Source organism: Hippocampus comes, unplaced genomic scaffold (genome assembly GCF_001891065.2).
Source record: "Hippocampus comes isolate QL1 unplaced genomic scaffold, H_comes_QL1_v1.1 scaffold122, whole genome shotgun sequence".
NCBI classification, from domain to species: domain Eukaryota; kingdom Metazoa; phylum Chordata; class Actinopteri; order Syngnathiformes; family Syngnathidae; genus Hippocampus; species Hippocampus comes.
The window spans coordinates 1,792,862-1,815,729 of record NW_017842059.1 but is presented as its reverse complement, the minus strand read 5'-3'; the positions used below and the strand labels follow the sequence as shown (position 1 = coordinate 1,815,729).

The 22,868-nt window shown below is 42.9% G+C and overlaps 1 protein-coding gene across 2 annotated transcripts; it reads left to right on the top strand.

The window, feature by feature from the left end:
* Window positions 1-1,137: 1,137 nt before the first annotated feature.
* Window positions 1,138-20,759, top strand: LOC109510843 (period circadian protein homolog 2-like). 2 transcript variants are annotated; one of them, XM_019861491.1, is made up of 22 exons: window positions 1,138-1,303; window positions 5,044-5,595; window positions 6,431-6,523; window positions 6,992-7,146; window positions 7,298-7,419; window positions 7,598-7,799; window positions 9,902-9,953; window positions 10,939-11,081; window positions 11,239-11,317; window positions 11,408-11,514; window positions 11,649-11,802; window positions 12,319-12,427; window positions 12,513-12,789; window positions 13,073-13,211; window positions 13,297-13,433; window positions 14,507-14,704; window positions 14,923-15,168; window positions 15,812-16,854; window positions 17,761-17,980; window positions 18,075-18,312; window positions 18,441-18,591; window positions 18,741-20,759. In XM_019861491.1, exons 2-22 carry the CDS (start codon window positions 5,153-5,155, stop codon window positions 18,894-18,896), a joined length of 4,464 nt encoding a protein of 1,487 aa, XP_019717050.1. In that variant the 5' UTR covers window positions 1,138-1,303; window positions 5,044-5,152; the 3' UTR covers window positions 18,897-20,759. The 2 variants fall into 2 exon arrangements, with proteins under 2 accessions (XP_019717050.1, XP_019717051.1); XM_019861492.1 differs by lacking the exon at window positions 14,507-14,704.
* Window positions 20,760-22,868: the final 2,109 nt, after the last annotated feature.

Here is a 22,868-nt window from a genome sequence, read left to right as displayed (position 1 = left end):
TCAGCAAAGCATCATTGTTCCCACCAAGCTTGCACACAAATCGGAAAGAGGAAAAACGTTTTAAAGCTAATTCTTTTAGGATCATTTTAAAGAGTCTTAATCCTATGGTTTTCAGCCAATGGTAATACTTTGTGATTTCCCAGGTCGTTCATGAAAGCAAACAAATTATATTTGTGTTTTGAATAAAACACGTGAATAGAGACTGGACTTTAAGAAAGAAAAATGTTTGCCTACTTTTTGACATTTTACAAATCGAACCCAAAACATTCAGTTCCCAATGTTAAGAGTGCTGGGGCCCAAGTTGACATCTTCTGAGGCCCACCAAAACCTTAAATCACAACTCTGATTGGCACACGAGACCAGATCAATAATTTCTAAATAGTGTACTTTTTTCATAACGGTAGGCCTAATGTATTTGCAAAGCAGTGAGCAGAAAATGAGGAACTCTGTATTTTTTTAGTTTGTTGAGCACGATCTTAGGGCTCTAAATTAATGTTGACACATCATAGTGGATCAAAACTCTCAACGTTTTATGTGAGTGCCGGACCACGGAGTCAAAACGTCTTCCCGTCAGTGGACTTTTCACACTGTAACGAATGACTCACTCTCCTCGTTATCCATGAATACTAACGATTAATTTGTCATAATTTGTTCACATGATCAACGTGCAGTAGTTTAAAACAACTTGCACAACCTATTTAAATAACTACCCCTGGCAATTCATGTTTTCGTAGCAATAGCGAACATGTGGGGTGTTTCAAAGTGCTTTGATCGCATGTTACGAAAGGGTGAAAAGGTGAATAGCCAATCGTCAGTGCGCTTCATGTGTGACTCTCCACTTACGGTCTGAAAAGTCATACTTTAGTCTTTATGTAATTCCAGCTTGTAACGCGTTGTGTCGGAGTCTCAACTACCGGCTCACACCACACGAGACACGTAACATGGGATTCCACGTGCGGAGGTTGGCTTGTTTATATAAAATGATTGGCAGGTCCATTGGGCAATGAGCTCCGCTCTTAGTAATTTCGTCATGTTTTCCATGGAAACACAGGTTTTCCGACCAATTGCACAACGGTAAAGGCGGGGTCTCAATTGAGGTCGCGCTGCGACTTCGCTGATTGGCTTGTGTGTCTAAACCGGAGGGAACCGGGGGAGGAACCGCCGACTACTGTGTCAGCCTGTCTGAATGCCCTCTCCCATTGACGAATACCGAGCTTTACGCGGATCTTGTTTTCGCCTTTCGGCTTTACTTACAAATGACACAAGACACGTCCAGAAAGGGGACTTTATTTCGATAAATCAGGTGAGTTTTTGCTTAAATTCCTCGTCGTACATATAGTAAGAGCGTAAAAATAAGTTGCATAACTAAATCCGATCTGCGCATGCGCGGCCATTTAGCTTGCTCTACTTTTTTTAGTTTTTTAAAGCAAAAATCACATTTTATCATGATGTGATTACCTATAGAGGGAGATGAGGTTCATTTGCGTGACGTGGGCCGTCTGGGGCCACCCGAATGTTGTTTTTGTGTCTGCTTTTGGGCAGTATCGTCAATTTTACATAACTGTGTCAGTGTACCGTGCTGTGGATTGCAGGTCAACGTGTGTGTGGATTGTGAATAGCAGGTCACTGTGGGTGAGGGGGGAGGAAGGGATGTTTTTTATCCCCATTTCAGGTGTTTTTAATCGTATATTTTCTTACATTTAAAGTTCAATCACATGCAAGTATGCGAAATAATCGATGTCCATCAATATAATCTTACAATTACGTCTATTGTGGAAGCCTTTATTACACATCGCCCCATTCATGTATAACGATTAGAAATGTAGAAATTACCATATTATTTTATGTTCGAAGATAGCTGATTGAAATGGGCAATTTTGCATCCGTTGTAGGAATGATTAATGCGCGTGTGTGTGTGTGTGTGTGTATGTGTGTGTGTGTGTGTGTGTGTGTATATATATATATATATATATATATATATATATATATATATATATATATATATATATATATATATATATATATATATATATATATATATATATATATATATATATATATATATATATATATATATATATATATATATATATATATATATATATATATATATATATATATATATATATATATATATATATATATATATATATATATATATATATTACACACGTATATACATATATAGGTGTGTGTATATTTTATTTTATTTTTTGCTAAGGCCTCATGTGGCCTCCATCTTAAAGGGAAACTTTTACGTTTCCTTCCGCACTGGACTGTCAAAATCAGGTTGAGGTGTACAAAACTTTTGAGTTCACTAATTGTAAATATCTCGAATTTTTTTTTCTGAACTGTGGCGTTTCCATTTTGAACTTCTGACACATTTTGCAATTGTCTTATAATGCAGGAAGTCACTTAGAGGAATGTATCTGTATACTTAGTATTGAAATCGAAGTCAATCCTAAGTAATAGAGAATCTACCTATTCCTAAAACTATGTAATTATATATGTCTGGTTTTATGTTGTGCGTTCGTGCTGATAGTGACCAAACAAGAGACAGAAAATACAATTTATTAATTCTGTGTTTGTGAGACTTTTGTTGTTTAATTCTTAGAATTTCTGTCAGTAATATGCAGAGAAAGTGCCACTCCTGGATGAAGCATTTGGTTTTATGAAACAAGGCAACAGTAGCTTGGAGCCGCACTGGGTCCAAATCCATGTGACTGGAGCAGCCGTTGTATAATGCTGTGAGAGCTGGTTCAGCCTCTGAATGATGATGCAGAGCTGCAAGCACTACAGTATTTGACTTCAGTTTCATTCTGTCATTCTGAGAGTTAGGTAGTTGTGAGTTTGTTCCTAGCGAACGCTGAGGCTTTTTCCTTTGGAAATTACGTTTTTTCTTCCCTTGCCATTGGTTGTGTGTTCCTTTTGGAAGGGGTCTGTGGTAAGTTTTATCCATGCTCTTGTTGTCTTTGAGTGTAGTGTCGGAAATCTTATTTGTGTTTCTGCCTTTTTAAGCAGCATCTTGAGTTGTTTTGTTTCGGATTTTATACGGCAGCAAACCAAAGGCCAATTTGATTATTATATGTTGATTTTTTTCTTTTTCTTCTTCTGGCGAAAATACTGTTCTATAATGCTTTCCTTGAAATGTTGTCTGATTTTTATGGCGTGAGAGACTGTTAATTTGATGGACAGTTTATTATTTGTTAGATTATATTGTCATGGGTTCATGTTTGGGTGGATTTATATGGTAACAAGTGCCCTTGCAATAATGTGCCATATCATACATTAAACATTTGTTATGTAAACTATTTTTTTAATTTGAGAGCAAAGGAGACGTGTTTGCTGTAAATCCGCTGATTGGCTAACATGGCTGGAACCTGTTGACACTCCTTGCTGCGGACTGGTTATTTGCTGCAGCCAATAGGAGGTCTCCTCTGATCCCAACTTAAGAGCATGTCAAAAGCAGTAGGATGTGTCGTTGCTTAGAATTTATTGGATTCGTCAAGAGAAAACTAAACATTACTACCTGTGGTTTTTTTTTCGTCATAAGGTTGCACACAGGTGCTTATGTAAAGAGTGTATAGTGATCAGATTGCCGAAGTTGTCTTACATAAACGTAGATGCAGGCTGCCTGGATTTTTCTGCAGTGCTTGTTGCAGGCTGGATTCAACAAATATACTGGAAATACCTCCTAAAGAAATCTAAAGTTGGGGTGGAAAATACTAAGCTTTTGAAAATAGCCTCTTTTTTTATGTTGGGTTGTATTATCTCTTTCAAGTGGATGTGACACACTGTAAGTTGTCCTTCCTTTAAAGTGACATTTCAGCTGTTACTGCAATATACAGGAAGGGTTGCTATCAGGCATACAGAATTGTACATCATCTGTATCGAATTGGGCCTAATAAGTCAATTCTGCAGTACATCTCTGCGTTACATAAGGTGAACTCATCGATAATTTACCATGTTTGCATAGGATCTCTATCTAAGGTTTTCCAGTGGAATACCTAATAGTAGAGGGGCAAAGCTGCAATTTAGACAAAAGCAGTAGGATGTGTCGTTGCTTAGAATTTATTGGATTCGTCAAGAGAAAACTAAACATTACTACCTGTGGTTTTTTTTTCGTCATAAGGTTGCACACAGGTGCTTATGTAAAGAGTGTATAGTGATCAGATTGCCGAAGTTGTCTTACATAAACGTAGATGCAGGCTGCCTGGATTTTTCTGCAGTGCTTGTTGCAGGCTGGATTCAACAAATATACTGGAAATACCTCCTAAAGAAATCTAAAGTTGGGGTGGAAAATACTAAGCTTTTGAAAATAGCCTCTTTTTTTATGTTGGGTTGTATTATCTCTTTCAAGTGGATGTGACACACTGTAAGTTGTCCTTCCTTTAAAGTGACATTTCAGCTGTTACTGCAATATACAGGAAGGGTTGCTATCAGGCATACAGAATTGTACATCATCTGTATCGAATTGGGCCTAATAAGTCAATTCTGCAGTACATCTCTGCGTTACATAAGGTGAACTCATCGATAATTTACCATGTTTGCATAGGATCTCTATCTAAGGTTTTCCAGTGGAATACCTAATAGTAGAGGGGCAAAGCTGCAATTTAGAAAGAATTTACGCGTCCAAATGTGTTCTATGGCGGATGGGCATTTTACCGAGAGTACAACAATGGGAATTACAAATGCTATTTATATTTGGGAGGTTCATTCGTTTCTGTAGCTTCATACGTTCCTTTCAATTGAAAATCTTCACCCAGAAAGGTTACCTGTATTTGTAATAATAGAAGTTTTGAGGTATGGGTAGTTGCAGCCTGTGTGTGAATGTGTGTGCATGCACAACAGGAGTTATTTTGGGAGACGGTGCCCTTTCCTTTAGCATCCACTGCCAAACTGTCAGATCACAGTCATAACCGCTGAATTTTTCATGTCAACTTTCTCTTAACCATTATTGATTGCTGCTTTCTTTAGGCTTGGGTTATTTGTTGTTGAGCATGACTTTATAATGCCAAATGTACATGTTCCCTTTTCATGTAGAGAACGTCCTTCCTGGTGAGGGCTCAACTACCCCACTGCAATTCCATTTGTGGTTGCTGCCATGAGGAAGACAGCCTAGACTCCTATTTCCTGTCCTTTGTCCCATTCCATGTCAGAGAAGAGTGATCCTCAGCATTACCGCTATTCAACCCTGGACGGGCGGGAACGGTCCCGTGAAAGGGTCATCCTTCAGGTGGAGGAAGGAGAGGTCTCTCCGTGCTCCACCATCAGCCAACTGCACCGCATGGCCAGCAGTTACAGTGAGGGTTGTGGCAGGAGGGACGGGGGTGACATGGAACCCGAGTTGGGGTTGGCTTCCGAGGGGAGCGACAGCAGCCAGGAGCACCCCGCCTCGCCCGGTTCTCCGCATGATGAAAGGAAGCGCACCCGCTTACACGAAGATGTCGAGATGGCCGGCTCAAGCGGAAGTGGGACAGAATCCCATGGCAACGAATCGCATGGAAATGAGTCTCATGGCAATGAATCTGTGGGCAGTTCAAATGGAAATGGGAAGGATTCCGCTCTACACGAGTCATCGGGAAGCAACAAGAGGTGAAAGCACTCGAACGCACTCAGTCGTGCACAAATGTTCCGCCGTTTTGTTGAAGCGGACCGTCTCGGTCATGGAAGTATGGATCATTAAATGTAATAGACGGACCATTTTCTCTTCGATGAGTCATGGCTGCAAAACTGTCTGCCTTGTTCAGACTTAAGATGCCAGTGACAGAATCGTTTTGTTCACCAGCACCTTAATTCTTAAAGTATTGCAGACGCGTACAGATTTCAAGAGTATCTGTATGAAGCCTAAGTCTAAAGTAACAGACATTTTATTTATGACGTCAACTTATTAGCTGTACAGTGTTGTACTGATGTTTTTGGTCAGTAGAATTGCAATGTGAAATTTAGGAACGTTGACAACGTTGTGGACAAATTGGTTTCCTGGAGAGCCCTCTAATGGCCATTGGGATCATGAGCACCTTGGTAGCTTTTGAGCATGGAAAAATCTGCAAATTAAATCTCAGGCATCTCTTCTCCAAGGACATTCTTGGCGTAATTCAGACAGAAAATACTCCACATCTTTTATAATACAATTTCTGGGAGTTCAAGACGCAGACCCACAGCATGTTTTGCACTGACTGTCATGGAGTTCGATGAAAACCATTCAAGACTCTTGAATGGACTCTTAATTGGCTTAATTAATTTAAAAAGGACTCATTGTGTTCTTTCCATGCATAATCAATCTCTTTACCTAAATTCACATCGTCTGACACTTTCAAACAAGTTCCTAGATCACTTGATGTTTTGCGTACCTTTTTTTTTGTGGCCCTCTTACTGTTCCTACACCGTGCTCCCAACGTTGTCAATAACGTGTTGTTCAATTCTACAGCTCGAACTCTCACAGCCCCTCACCACCCAGCAGCTCCAATGCCTTCAGTCTGGTGAGCTCTGAGCAGGACAACCCATCTACTAGTGGTTGCAGGTAAGTGGACACCTTAAACACATTTACAGCTCCCAGTTCAACTCGCAATCAAGAGGGCCTATATGCCAGCAGTTGTAGCTAGTGTGGTTGTTGGTTAACCACATACAAGTGACTGCAAGTCACTAGTGCAGTCATCATCATGGTTTGATTGCATGCATTAATATCAGTCTTTCAAAGTTATGTTTAACGTGTGATAGATTCAAGTGAATCTCAGAACTTGAACAGTCAGCCACATTTCCGTCCATTTCCATTTCGTCCTTTCGCCCTTCACCAAAGTAATTGAGCCTCAGCTGTTCGAGGAAAGGGCTCTTTAATTCCTCCACATCCACATCTCACTCACTCACCTCAGTGCCAGTCAATCCCATCATCGTTCCTCAGCCAGTTTATACCTCCGCTCAGGAGCGTGCCAGCATTGATGAGACCCTTTTTCTCTGATGCACGTGGATTTGTCTCGTGTACGCTCTGCAGCAGCGAACAGTCGGCTAAAGCAAAGACACAGAAGGAGCTCTTCAAGACCCTGAAGGAGCTGAAAATGCATTTGCCCATGGAGAAGAGGAGCAAGGGCAAGTCCACCACTGTCAACACACTCAAATATGCTCTACGGTGTGTCAAGCAGGTGAAAGGTAAGACTTCCATCTTGCTCAGCCATCTTGTGTGAGTCCACAACAACCACACCGAATCAGCGTTGTCTTTGGTTGTTGAGCAAATGCTGTCCTGCATCAACTTCTACAATTACAGCTTTATAGATGTGGTGTTTTTTTTCCCCGCTTACAGCCAATGAGGAGTATTACCAGATGCTAATGATCAACGACAGCCAACCACCTGGGTTTGAAGTGTCATCTTACACCATTGAGGAAATCAACAGCATCACTTCTGAATACACCCTCAGAAACACTGTAAGTTCCTCGGTCAAACATCGGTGATGGCTTCATATGGATTCATTTCCGATAAAATGTTGCCCCACAAAATTGTCAATTGTTTATATATATATATATATAAACATTTTTGTTAAGTTATGTTTTTCTTTTGAAGTTTTTAACGGCACTGTACAGCAATGCACTTTGTGTCTTCCAGGACATCTTTGCTGTGGCTGTCTCACTAATCACCGGAAAAATAGTTTACATCTCCGATCAGGCTGCGACCATCTTAAACTGCAAGCGCGAGGTGTTCCATAATGCCAAGTTTGTGGAATTCTTGACACCTCAGGACGTGAGCGTGTTCTACAGCTTCACCACGCCGTACCGGTTGCCTTCGTGGAGCATGTGCACCGGAGCAGGTAACAGCAATTTCTAAATGGGTAGAAGTGTTGCCCTTTAATACGTTGCATGGAGGTTGGATTGCCACCATCTGCAACAGGCACGTGGAAAACCCACATGAAACCCAAATCTCACCACCTGCACACATGTAAAAAATCATCCATTTCTTTCACATGAGCCACCCACTCACACATGCCCGTACACACATAACACATATTTCATTTCCATGAGCAATATAACACAAATCAATTCATGCACATGGACAAACACCTGCCACACTGTTTTGTATTATATGCTGTTTATTCTCGGTATTTATATACCCTGCCCTCCATAATTATTGGCACCCCTAGTTAAAATGTTTTTTTAGCTTCTCATGAATTCTTTTTTTTTTTTTTCAATAATATAGGACCAAAATAAAACTTTAAAAAAGAGAAAAAAATCCACCGCTTAATTTAAGTGCATTTAGTCAGTGGGGGGGGGGGATCCCACATTGATAAATAATTCTTTGACAACAAATCATGTGTGCCGCAATTATGAGCACACCTGACGTTAATACTTTGTACAGCCCGTTTCCCCACAAAACAGCATCTAATGTACTCCTTATAATGTTTCACAAGATGGGAGAACACAGAAAGAGTGATCTGTGGCCATTCCTCTTTGCATAATCTCTCTGAATCATCCAGAACCTGGGTCCCCTCCTCTTTAGCTCCCTCCGCAGGTTTTCATTGGGGTTGAGGTCTGGGGACTGAGGTGGCCACGAGAGGAGCTTGATTTTGTGTCTGGTGTACCATGTTTGCACTTTTCAGTATGAGAGTATGCTTATGCAGTAAAAATCAAGTTCATGTTAAGACTTTCAACACATCTTAACCAGGGGTGCCAATAATTTTGGAGGTTACTGTATGATATACCTATTTTAGTGTCAAGGGTTTGAGCTTTTTGTCAGTTTTATTGGGTATCATACCGCCTCCTGCTGTTTTCACATATCTCCAAAAAAAAAAATCATATTTAACACATCCAATACAGCTTGTATTTTTGCTGTCTCACTAAAGTTTTGGCTTAGGGATGTACCAATCATACATATTTTTTTCATCATGATTCCAAGTCTATTGATTCTGTCTATCTGCAAAGAAAACAGTTCGATACCATGCCACTGCATTAAGAAAAAATATTGTCAATTGTTGTATGTTTATTCAAATATCCATACATGAAACCTTTTTACATTGCCTCACGACTAGTACAATAGTAGGTGATACCAAGTAAACAAATATCTTTTTATAGCATATCAGTGGTGACGCACAAAAAAAATGATACAGGCAAAAATCATTTACATATCTTCTCTTAAATTAACAAACTAAAATGGAAGACCTAATATCAGAAATTAGACTTAGTGAGTGCCGTAACAAAATTCATACTTTTTAAATGGTCAATGAATCTATCCCACACAGTGCAGCATTGTAGAAGTAAATCTAGGGCGCTTAACAGTACTTCTAAGAGGATAGCCTCACATTCAGTCTCAAATATAAGCAAGTGAAATCCCAGGTTGGGGCCTAAAATAGAACAACTACATAGTCTAGTATGTAAATGTGAAACATAAATCTCTGTTCCACATGGAAAGCTCCAATGTCGTTCTTTTACTGTGTGGCCTTAGAGCAATGTCATCAGGCAGCAGCTACGTTTTGCTTCGTCAGTCGCCGCCATTACACTTATTTTCCCTTATCAATCAATTCGCCCCATAAGTAAACATCTGATCTCCTCTTCGTTTTTGTGGATTTATGTACGAACAACTATTGCTCGTTCATTTAGCATTATCATTGTTCCTCTGCATTTATTTATCAGTTCATGACCTTTAAAAATTAATGGGGTGAAAAAAAAGATCTTTTTCACCTAATATTTATCGGCTTAATGTGATTGGCCCCAATTTCCAATCATGATTGAATTGGGACAGCCCTAGTTTGGTTTCTGTGGGGCAACAGGGCACATTTATTATTGGCCAGTAAATGTCATGAGTAGGACCTCGCTGACATTTTGGTCTCATCAAAAACTTGAACGCATGGTTGATTGTGCAAATGCACACTTTTGATGATATAGTCATCCTGCTTCTCCACTCTCCTCCCTTATCCAGAGTCGTCTCCCACGGAGTGCATGCAGGAGAAATCCTTCTTTTGCCGCATCAGGTGAGTGAGAGCACACAGCAGATTTTGTGATTCATCGATTTCAGCTCGAACAATGCCCGAGTAAGCGAAGTAGCACTGAGCCGGAGCAAAGAGAGAGTGTGTGGGGTAGTAGCTGTGAGCACCTGATATTCAGCTCCTTTTTACTGCACTTGACTTAATTTGGGCTGCTTGATTTTCCATGACAAAAAAGTGCTCTTGGGTCACTAGTCAAAAGTTTAACCAGGGGTCACCATCCTTTTTAGAAAACTACTACAATTTGGGTTCTCATTAATGTTATAGGGCTACCAGTTTAATGCACACATAAATAGCAAATTTGCTCAAACTACCTTTAATCGTCATATGTTAATATTAATGATTGCTGATATTCGTCTCCTTCAAGGCCCTGATCAGAAACATATTTATTGGCCAACTATGTAAAACACACAAAGGAATTTGTCTCCAGTATCATGACTGTCACTAGTAATTGCACTAACAAGCAACTACGACAAACAAATAAGTATAGAAAGTCTTTGCGTCATGTAAGGGTGCCACTCAGCAGTTGCGCACCCAAGAACAGCTATGCAACAATGTGGAGAGTCATCAAGCAGAAATAACGTGATTGCGGTGCATTACTTGCAATACTATAATGGTTGTGCAGACGTTGCAGACAAGTCTGATCATGTTAATGACACACTCGTAAAAGTTTGAAAAAAAGAGATACATATCAATATGTAACAATTAATATCTCTGAACCTCGGCAAGTCTTAACATTTGTAAATGATTACTTTTACAATATTCCCAAGAAATCACAATGTTGAATGACCAGTGAGCAAATTTAATAATAGCTCTTGAGGGGTGCCTGGTGTGCACCTGCACCATGCTCGTGAGCCCCAATTTTCTCTCACCCATACTAGGACATAACGCATCAACAGGGCGACAAGTGCAAGTCCGCTTGAGTAATTTGAATGGAACAAAACTAAATGAAATGGTCATGTATGTGTTTCAGCGGTGGAAAGGAGCACTATGGGGATATGCAGTACTACCCTTTTCGCATGACTCCTTACCTCATGAAAGTCCAAGATGCAGAATTGTCTGAGGAGCAGTTCTGCTGCCTCCTGCTGGCAGAGAGGGTACACTCTGGGTATGAAGGTGAGACCACAAATCATTGCATTGGCCCATCATTACTACTTTAGAAACATGGATTTGACAAGGCTCAGTTTAACTATGAAAAATGTCCTTTTCCCCATCCACGCTTTAAATTCGTTCAATTTAAGCACACGTCTCTTTTTTTTTCCTTTGTTGCTAGCACCCAGAATCCCTCCTGACAAGCGCATCTTCACCACCACACACACGCCAAACTGTGTTTTTCAGGACGTGGATGAAAGGTGAGTAAGAGAACGCCTTTGTGACCTTTGTGCATGACCCTATCTTGCGCATGGGGAAACAATCTCTTGACTTTCAAAATCCCCCGCCAGGGCTGTTCCGCTGTTGGGTTACCTCCCCCAGGACTTGATCGGAACACCCGTGCTGCTCAATTTGCACCCAAGTGATCGACCTATCATGCTGGCTGTGCATCGCAAGAGTAAGGCTCAATTTTCTTTCTTAGGATTCATACAGTCTGTACGATCGGGCTGTACTAATTATGACGACTAAATTTCTCAAAAAAATATATATTCTGTGACGATACCATCTCACACGCTTTCCCTTCACCAACAGTTCTGAAGTATGCTGGTCAACCATTTGACCACTCGTCAATACGCTTCTGTGCAAGAAATGGGGAATACATCACAATTGACACGAGTTGGTCCAGCTTTGTTAACCCCTGGAGCCGTAAAGTTTCCTTTGTCATTGGAAGGCATAAAGTCCGCATGTAAGTATTTGCTTGCACACATTTAAAGTTACGTTACCCTTTTTGATAGCCAGTTTGGATTTTGATCTACAATTCTGCCAACCACGACAGCACACTAATGCGAAAAAGTAGTGGGCCATTTTTTTGGTGGGGGATGTGTGAATATTTTAAGATGAGCATTATATCATCATGTCCTCAGTCTTTAAGTTTCCAATTGCAAAGCACAAAAAACAAAGTGGCAGCTGTTATTAGACTTTAATTTGTCACATTCATAGTCATGGATGGCACGCATTGAAATAGTTCATCATCACCTGTATGACAAACTCTAAAATGCCCTGAAAGATTTAAAAGCCAATACTAAAACAAAGGGGGGAGGGGGTTGGTGGTTGGGTAGTCGATCTAATAACAAATCGATAGCTATTTTGGACAGCCACACATGATGCCACATGAATCTGGTGTGCAAATTTGGTTGCACCACATCTCAACCCTACATAGTCATTGCATAGCATTTACTGACACGATTGACATTATTTTCAGGGGCCCTGTGAATGAAGATGTTTTTGCAGCACTGGCTTTCAGTGAAGGGAAGATGATGGACTCAGACATCCAAGAAATTAGTGAGCAGATCCACAGGCTACTCCTACAAGTATGTACACGATATATATCGTTTATTGAAACATCGTTCAATGCAGATTTTTGCAAAGTCCTCTAAATGGCCACTGTATCCTTAGCCGGTTCACAACATGGGATCCAGTGGTTATGGTAGCCATGGCAGCAATGGCTCCCACGAACAACAGGTGAGCAATGGCTCATCCAGCGAAAGCAATGGGAATGTGATAGCCGGGAACACAGCTGAGGAGACGAGCAAGGCCAAGCCCACAAGGACATTCCAGGAGATTTGTAAGGGAGTTCACATGCTCAAGAACCAGGACTCCCAGCTGTGCCTGCGATCCCCTCCGCCATCACCGGCTCCATACCCATCCAAACCCGAAAAGAAAAACTCTGATGGTGAGCTTGGTTCAATAATAAAACTGATCATTTGAAGGTTTCACTGTCTTCCATAGAAGTGGTCAGAAGGAAAACAAAATTCCATTTAAACACACATACTGGACCGAGTGCTTTAAAATTGTGAAAAATCCTAACATAGCACCTTGAGCGAACCCACAGAAAGTGCAGGATAGTGAGAAAACTCATTTGTTTTCTTTTGTACACGCTAGTTGCGCTAAACTTGTTACGTGCATATTGTGTGTCTTTCTGACGTGAGCTTATGATTCATTTTCTGCAACGGCAGTGTCGCAAAAGAGTCCAGTGGTGCGTCTGAAGGATTCTGCACCGAGAGACAGTAATGCGGCTAGCATGGATGAATTCACCTTTAAAGACCAGACTGTCTGCTCCTACCAGCAGATTAGCTGCCTTGACAGTGTTATCCGGTAAGAGTTTGTGCGAGTATGTGTATCTGTGTTTGTGTCATGTTTCCATTCTAGACTTACAGTAGTCTCCTGTACCGTTTTTCAGGTACCTGGAGAGTTGTAACATCCCCATCACTGTGAAGAGGAAATACCAATTTTCTTCAAACACCACCTCCTCCAACTCAGATGATGACAAAAAGTGTCCAGAGGGCACCGTGCAAGCTCCTGGTGGTTCAAACACAGGTGTGTGTTGATAATTCAAGGTTACACACACGGACACATTTGCGATGGAACGGTTTACAAAATTCCCAGTTTGGTTCGTTTCTTGGTTTTGTGCTCATGGTTTTCGCTTCAGTTGAGTACACGTTCACTCTTCGAAAAATCAACGGTGTCTTGAAATGTTGGGTTAAACGTGAAATTATACTGTATGTTTACCGTGTTAGTAATAGGTTTTTATTATGGTTATTGTATTATTTAAAATAGTGTCTTATAGTGAGTGGCAGGCATAAGAAATAAACCATCGTGAGCATTACGTTCCAGAACACTCGCGCAATTAAGTAAAATCAACACTATAGAAATACATTCTCTGCATGTTGCATTTAAAGCGCTTTTTATGATATTTCTGTTTGGTGGTGTTTTTGCTAATGTAAAATAGGCGGCTAAATAAGCCTTATGTATGATGCATATCAACTGAAATGTGTCATAATTCATGTTCAATAGAGGAGCGATTATTATGTGTATTATTACTTTTTCCTTGTCGATAATCATACATGAATGAGCTCAACTCATTCATGGGACATATACACATACGATCCTGGTCTTTTTTGGTCCAAACATCAATACAATCGATCTGAAATGAAACAAATAAGATGTGCTTCAACTGCAGACTTTCAGATTTAATTTCAAGTTATTTACATCCAAATTTGGAAAACTGTGTGAGAATTCTCAGTGTGTATCTGCCTCCCAGTTTTTAACAACGGTGGCTGGGTAGTTGCGTGCTAGCAGTGAATATCCTCGGGTTTCAGCCAACTTTTCGGACAGTTAAAACACCTCAGTCCCGAACAGGGGAATGGTGGCCATCGGGAATTTAGAGGAAATGTGTGATGGGGCTAAGCTATCACGTTTGCCGACCGCTGGATATGATGCACTTAAAAAATGTTGCACCCCTAAAATATGTATGTATACATATATGCATGCACACACATTTGTGTTCCAGCACAGCAAGAAGACTTGAGAAATTTCCCTCTACCTTTTTCTTCGAATGCACTTTTCTTGGATTTAGTGATGTGCCAACGATGTGTGACTCGTTTCTTTAGATTCTTTGATGCTCGAGGCCCAGCCTGGATTGTCAAACATGAAAGTGCTCAAGAAGTCTGAAGCAGCAGTGGTTGGAGCACCAATGGGAGCCCTTCCTTTACCCAGCAAGGCAGAAAGTGTTGTGTCAATCACATCTCAGTGTAGCTATAGCAGCACCATTGTGCATGTGGGAGACAAGAAGCCTCAACCAGAGTCTGGTGAGTTTTATATTTGCAGTTAAAAATAACAATTCCCTCCGAATCCGAACACGAAACAAAGTAATAAGATGAGGACTTGTAATGCTGGCTAATACAACCAAATATGTTGTAGCCGTAAGAAGGTGCTATGCAAAAAGGAGAGTGTAAGAGCAGCATAGGGTATTACATTAGAGTGATCCAAATGTCGACTGATGCTTATGAACGCGATGTTTTGGCAGAAATCATTGAGGACGTGGCCGAGAGTCCCGCACCTCTCGCTCCGCCTGTCAGTGTGGTGTCTCCGCTGAGCCAGGAGAAGGAGGCCTATAAGCGGCTGGGACTGACCAAGCAGGTGCTGGCAGCCCACACGCAGAAAGAAGAGCAGGCCTTCCTCAATCGCTGCCGGGAACTCTCTAAAGCCAGGACGTTCCAGAAGGACTATTCCACCCATCTGCACAGGCAGAAGGGGCCAGTCAATCCTGAAGGTAAACAAGCATTTCTGAACAACCACATCACCTTGTTCACCCTTATCACGGAGGTAGCTTTACTTGGGATACGCACTGACATTGAATTCAAGTATGGGCCATTCAGCTCCTACACATGAAAGAGACAACCTCATTCTACTTTCACGTGAACTTTGGAGCCCTTCGTCTTGGCTGTCTCTCTTTCAATTGCTAAAGTATAGGGACGCCTAGCTCTTATACCTACAGGAAGTGAAAATTGCTGTGTTGCCACCAAATCTTGCACTCCTGTGAAATGTTTGTGACGTCCACCAATATTTGAGAGGACCTGACTCATTATCCTTCCTTGTAGTTTATCGTAAAACCGTTTGATTTGTTTGACGTCCGGGCCGATCAAGTTTCCCCTCAACAGAGTCATCCAACAATGACTCTGTGAAGCGTACAAAAAGCTTTCTAGCCCAATCATGTGGGTGAGAGAAGGGCTTCCGTCAAAGGTTTCCTGGTTGACTTGCAAACTGTCCAAAGTGTTGTTTGTCTTTCATGGCTCTGTCATATTAGTGCATTTATTGTCTGCGTGTGTGTGTCTGTGATGTGCTGAATGACCTTTTTTGGTGAAGTTCAGATAATGTGAAGTACAACTGTCTGACCTCCGAATGTGTCACGTCAGAACCATCAGGACTACGAGGTGCTGCCAAACAGGGCGCCACTCGGCCAGAGACGACTGCCAAAAGGGGGAACCGCAACAGGAAGTCCAAGAAGCCACGCATGAAGCATCCTGAATCGTCAGACAGCGCTGTGTCGAACCGCAAACCCCGCCCCCCTCTTCAGGGCCTCAACCAAACGTCATGGTCTCCATCGGAAGCGTCCTTGTCTGCTTTTAGTGTGTCCTACCCAGCCATGGTACCTGCGTACCAGCTCTACCCACCAACACCTGCTGCTCCAGCACAGGTCCCCCGTCCTGACCCCTCCCTTTCCACGGGCTTTGTGGAGGGCCAAAGCAGCCAAGTCCCTCCGACTGCCACTCCTTTCCCCGCGCCCATCGTTACGCCGGTGGTGGCTTTTGTGCTACCAAATTACGTCTTCCCTCAAATGGGACCATTGAGCCAAATGGGGCCTGCTCCCAGACCAGCGTTTTTCCCAGAGCAGACCCAGACACAACCTCAGTTCAATGGCCAGCAGCCCTTTCAGACCCCGCAGCCAGCTTACACCTTGCAAACACAACCCCCCTTCACCAGCCAACAGATTTTCCCCGTGCCGACTGCCTTTCCATCCCAGCAGCCTTTCCAGGGTCGCCCAGCCACCTACACTGCCCAGCAGCCCTTCACTCCCCAGCCAACTTTCTCAGTCCCGACTCCGTTTGTAGCCCAGGCCCCATATCCAGCTCAGCCATTCCCTTATAGCCTAAGCACCCAAGCCCCTAAAGGCTTAGGTTTGGAGCCCAGAGAGGGGGCGGCATCTCGCTCCTCCACCCCAGCATCCGGCGCACGTGAGCGCACCACATCACCGACACTCTTTGAGTCACGGTGCAGCTCGCCCCTGCAGCTCAATCTGCTGAGCATGGAAGAGGGCCAACGCTCGGTTGAACGGCAGGACAGTACGGTGCCCTCTGCTGGGCCTCTCGGCACCAGCACGGCGGCGTGTTCTGCTTCAGCAGGACCTGTGGGGGAAAAGAGCACAACCGCGTCAGCCAAGGCTGAAAATCTCCAGCTGGTGAGAGATTGTTTTGAATCAAGTCGTAATTTATCTGGCAAAGCACCTGCATGGGAATCTGTTTGACCATTTTTTCGATGTCTTTGATATCGAGTTGAGATCCATTTATCAGTACATGCTTTGGTCCTCAACATTAAGAGAGTTAGGTCACGAAAATGAACTAAATAACAAAAATGTAAATTGAGAGACCATTTCAACAAGTGTTTAAAAAAATTTCTTAAATGAAGTTTTCTGTCTGTAAAACCAACTCACAGCAAAAAACGTCATCCATTTTCATCCTTTTCAATTAGTTTCATACATTTAAATATCTACGTTTGAATTTATTTACTTGGCTCAGCCACTTTTTACGTCAGCTGTGTGGCACAACAGCACATTGTTTATGTAATGTTTTGCTTAGAAGCTAACTCATCGGGCAGCGCCTTTGTGGAGGTGGACACCTTTTGTCACTCATCTAACCCTGTTAGGCTGCGTAGCCTGTGGGCTTCCTCTTTCTGTTCATGTATGAACAAATAGGAGCTCAACAACTGGGCCAAAAAGGTTGCGGCTTAAATAAACATTGAGCGTTTTTGTCAAATCCCAGCACTCAGACAAAGCGGTCGAGGAATTTCTTTTTCTAGCACTGCGCCACAGTTAAAAACAAGTGCCGTGTAGTGGAAGCTGGTAACATATGGGAAATACTTCGTGGCAGTTTTATCCAACGCACATATTGCACTTTGACTTTTGTGGACTGTGATTCAGTCCTCTTAGAGAAAGTGAGTCAGATTTCCAGCTGACTCTCAACCTCCAAAACTAACTTTCCAATCAATCAGTCAATCAATTGATATCAATATTGGAAATTAGAATACAAACGGCTTTCCATAGAGCTTTGACGTTATCTGTGTTCTCTCTTGTCGCATGATGATGCAGGTTAATTCTCCAGAGGATGGCGCGCATAGTGACGGTCACTCGTCCTCCTGTGACCTGCTGGATATCCTTCTTCAAGAGCAGGAGGACTCTCACTCTGGCACCGGTTCAGCAACATCTGGGTCCATGGGCTCCGGATCGGGATCTGGATCAGGCTCAGGATCAGGCTCTGGTTGCAATGGCTGCGGTACATCAGCAAGCGGAGCCTCAGGCAGCAGAACAGGTTTGTCCATCGTTGCCGATCCAAGCTAAAAGAAAGCTGCTTTTGAAGCCCCTGTTGAATTGGCTTCAACTTGTTTGCCTAAAACTCTCCGTAGGGAGCAGCAACACGAGCAAATACTTTGGCAGTATTGATTCTTTGGAACATGACCCGAAGACGAAAACCAAAGCCAAGACGAGAGGAGAAGGAGATTCTGACGGTGGCCAATCACAGGCCACGACGTCAGCCAAAGGCGAGGGCAAGCATTTCATCAAATATGTTCTTCAGGAGCCACTTTGGCTGCTGATGGCCAACGCCGACGACAAGGTCATGATGACGTACCAAATGCCATGCAGGTGAGTCAACGGCAGCGACTCGGTGCAACAGGGGTGGGGGGGGGGATATTTAATTAGCAGTGCGTTAACCAAGGCTTGTCATTCAACTGCAAGCAGAACATGAAAATGGTGCATGACTTGATCCACAGGGACATTCAGAAAATTTTGCGTGAAGACAAGGAACGGCTGAGACAGATGCAGAAGAGCCAGCCCCACTTCTCCTCAGACCAGCGCCGAGAACTGCTGGAGGAACACCCTTGGATGAGAAGAGGGGGGCTACCTGCAGCTATCAATGTGAAGGTCCGAACCAAATTCCCAGAAATATTTCAGACACCATTGAAATGTTGACAGTCCTGTTTTTGTACAGCTGTTTATCTGTTGCTGGCTGGTTAGTGTGTCAAAGCATGCCAACTAACCGGAACCTTTAATGCGACCCTGTGTGTGTTCAGGAGTGTCTGTACTGTAAAGATGCCGCAGAGGACCACATCGAGGAAAACCTCCCTGAAATGGACATAGGGGAGATGGGCGAGGAGCTGAGCCAAGAATGCGAAAACGCTAAGAGCCAATCAGAGGAGCCGCAGCCCAAGCTTGACTCTGGCTCGTGAGCCATTGCACTGCCAGCAGTGGGGGGACACCCTTGACCAGCCATGGACCCTTAACACACGCACACTCAGACACACAATATTGTAAATGTGGCACTCACCGGCCGTGTGCCTGGCCGTTCTCAACGAGACTCTTTCAACACAGATGAACTGAAGCTGTGACGGTTGTGTGGATGCTGTGAGTGTCTTTGTGTATTGACTCTGTGAGAGCGTGATGAGTACAAAGTGATCACCCGGCAGCCTGTGCGTGCAGAGCCTTTATGCTGTACAGCTGTCCGAATTCAATCCCAGATATGAAATGTACACTTGTCCTATTATTTAATTCTTCCCTCTCCTAACCTTATTTTCCTGAGAGTTAATATCAGCACCTTTTTTTTTTTCTTCCTCCAGCTCATTATTCATCCACGAGGAATATTGGAGCTGATGATATGTGGTCACCCTGTTTTGTTTTGTTTTTTTTTTTGTTTTTTTGTGCGTGTACTTCTTGGACCATCGCGTAGCACTTCTGTCATCAGGGAAACTGACTGACTAGTATAACACTCACTCATCAGCCAATAGAAATGACGGACCACGTGCAGTCGAACTGCAACTTGCCTCAGCAGTGACAATCTGATGCACAGCACAAGACATACATTGAACTAATTTATTTTGTAGTTGATGTAAACGAGACCAGGGTTTCTTATGCTACTGCCAAATCGCTTAAACATGAAGATTGTATATAGCGGCAGTTGACTACTGTATATATTACATGTAGAAGTCATCTGCAGGACCTCATAGGTCACTAGTCAAGAGGCCTAAACTGGAGTATGAAACCTGACATGTTTGATGACAGTACTCCCACCACCACAACCACACTCACCCAAAATATAAAATCCTTAGGAACTGAAGAATAGTTAAAAGTTTTAGCTGAGGGGTGTTTTTTTTTTTCAATTTGCGACAGTCATTGCCTCAATGGTTTCCAGTGCTGTATTCAAACCTTGCGTATTCTGTGAATACAGAAGAATGTAAGAATCATGGGACCATAGGAAAGAAATATGCATCTAATATTTTTGCCACACAACCCCTTTATTATTTTGCATGAAGTCAGGAAACGGCGTAACGGTCAGTTTTGTGAGGTGGGATGCTTGGCACCCTGGGATCAGATCAGGTGCTTTGACAAACTCAGCTTGGGAACGTATCACAGGCGAGACCAAGGATTTGTCATTTTTTTCTTTTCAACATTTGTGCTTTTCATCCAATTTTTAACTCCGTTTCTGTGGTCCTATGTTGTCCATTTTATTTTATTGGATGAAAAGATTTTAGGAGTGTGTAACACATGTGTCGCTGGAGATTGACACAGCCCCGTGTCATGTTACTACTGTGAGCAGTGAAGAACTGCCTCTAAACCTGCATTTGGACCATGTGTGTTGATTCTCTCGCGTGACGGTCTTGTCGGACTGGCCGAGGCTCGACGACGTTCGCGTTTCACCCCATTTACTCTCCCTATGTGTCTCAGTTCTGTGCTGAGGATTCCCCAAAGCTCTTGGGTGTGGAAAGCATTGAGAGTGCAAATGCGGTCCATACATCGGGAATGGGAACATGGAGAATGTTTTACGCCTTACTCTTTTCCACAAAGAGGGAAGTCAATATTCAATGAATTCCACACTGGGGAGAGTTGTGAGTGAATGAGAGGAAACCTGACCTGTAAATACATATACATACACGGTACTGGCACATGAGGTCGTGTCATGTCCATATATTTTGTTGCCACTGTATGAGTCTGGTTATATTCAACTATAGTGCAGTTTTGTGCATTATTGTATGTAGGGATTTGTGTTTGAAACTTTGTTGTAATATGTTGTAATAAAATTACAAGAACTATTTAAACAGTAGAGAAAGCAGTTGTGTTGGTATGATACATGTTGCGCCTACAAATACAGATATTTCTCATAAAAAGCAATGACTGATAAAAGGTGCAGGTTAAAAAAAATACACACGTAAACCTCGGGCACAAAACTGATCGGAAGTCGCGCGGCCACGTTTTGAACAAGAGCCCAAAAAGCATTGACTATTTGGAACTGATCGATTTTGAGATTTGTGATTCATAAACATCAGAAAAATAAGGAACGATAACTTCCCAGTTGCAGTTCTTGTGAACTTCTTTCTTACTGTCTCGACTAAATGCTTTTCTTGAGGAGGTGCAGTGACATCATGGTCAGAAAATCAATGGAACAACAAAAAGTTTAAGTATTTAACAATTCAAGACAGGGCAGCTTTTGTTTGAAGCCACCCACTTTTTAATTGAGCCAAAGTATTGGAACATGATTATATTCACTTTCATTTGCAGCATAACCCTTGCTTGCAATAACATCTACTTGCATCAAGCCTGCGACCCATTGACTTCACAGGAATGTTGCATTCTTCACTTGAAATGCGTTTCCAGCCCCATGCTCCAAAGTCTGGAGCCTATTCCAGCCGTCTTCAGGCAGTAGGCGGGGGACACCCTGAACCGGTTGCCAACCAATCGTAGGGCACACAGAGACGAACAACCATCCGCGCTCACACTCACACCTAGGGGCAATTTAGAGTGTTCGATCAGCCTGCCATGCATGTTTTGGGAATGTGGGAGGAAACCAGAGTACCCAGAGAAAACCCACGCAGGCCCGGGGTGAACAGGGAGGCCGCAGCTGGAATTGAACCCGGTACCTTTGCACTCTGCCGATGTGCTAAAACAGTCGCCCACCATGCCGCCGATTACAGAAAATCCAAAATAAATTCAAATCAATCAATCAATAAAAATAAATATAAGTTAATCGGACGTTTAGGCCCATGATGAGGTCACTTAAACTTCTGTCTGCAACTGTACACTCACGTGCCTCAGTGAATAAATGGGGAAAAAAAAAACATTCTTAATCCGGTCGGATACTTCTCAACATAAAATATGCTTTTGATGTTCAGCCTGCTGCTGCTACTGTTGCTGTTGAGCAACCTCCAACTGTGTCCCAAAGCGGCTCCTAAAGCCGCAGCGACCCGCGTACCTGCAGACCCAGTTGTCGGCTGTGGACTGGGAACTGTTCGTAGTCCGAAGGCACGCCCAACACTGCTTGGAGGTCGGTCCCGAGTTGGGCTGCTGCTGCTGCAAGAAGTGATTCTTCTGTGAGAGTCAAAGACAGTCGAGGGTAGCCCGCGGGCTCCCCAGGGATCCTTTTCAGCGCCATATGCTGCCTAGCGGCCGTTAAATTTCTCTCAGGCCAACTGTTGCATTCACCAAGCTGACCTTTGAAACAAAACTGATATGCACTGGCCACCACCCTACAGCTGATTCACGAAGACGCTCAAGTCCTATCTCCTGTTTGATTGGTTCGACACAAAGTTAATTGAACTGAGAAGATGGTAGTGGTGGAGAGAAATTGTTCCATGGAAGGGTGCTCATTCGACCACGAATACTTTTGTCAATTGTCAATAATCATTGTGTTGTCAACAATCAATATCTTAATTTTCACCCTGTTCCACACAATTGCTTTTGGTTAGTCAAGCAAATTGATTCATTCATTCATTTTCCGAACCGCTTTATCCTTACTACGGCCGCGGGGGTGCTGGAGCCTATCCCAGCTGCCCGAAGGTACAATAAACCCGCGCATCCACCGGTTGACATCCGTTGCAACAGAATAAGTCATGCAAGCTTCCTGTATGTTTGTCAGCTTTGTGTTCAACTAAACAGGCGCCGATTTCACGTCATGAAATTAAGTTTGGTTAAAGTGAGAGTAGATCTTCATTATTTAAGTATTAATACGCTTTGAGATGTTGTGGCCTCGGTGTGTGTGTGTGTGTGTGTGTGTGTGTGTGTGTGTGTGTGTGTGTGTGTGTGTGTGTGTGTGTGTGTTGTGTGTGCGTGCACATGGTTGTGCCTTGTCTTTGAAGAACCAGAGCCAACCCGTATCCTTTCCAAGTTCTTTTCAGCTCTGCGAGGCTTTGACGCTTCCCTGTCAAATGGCC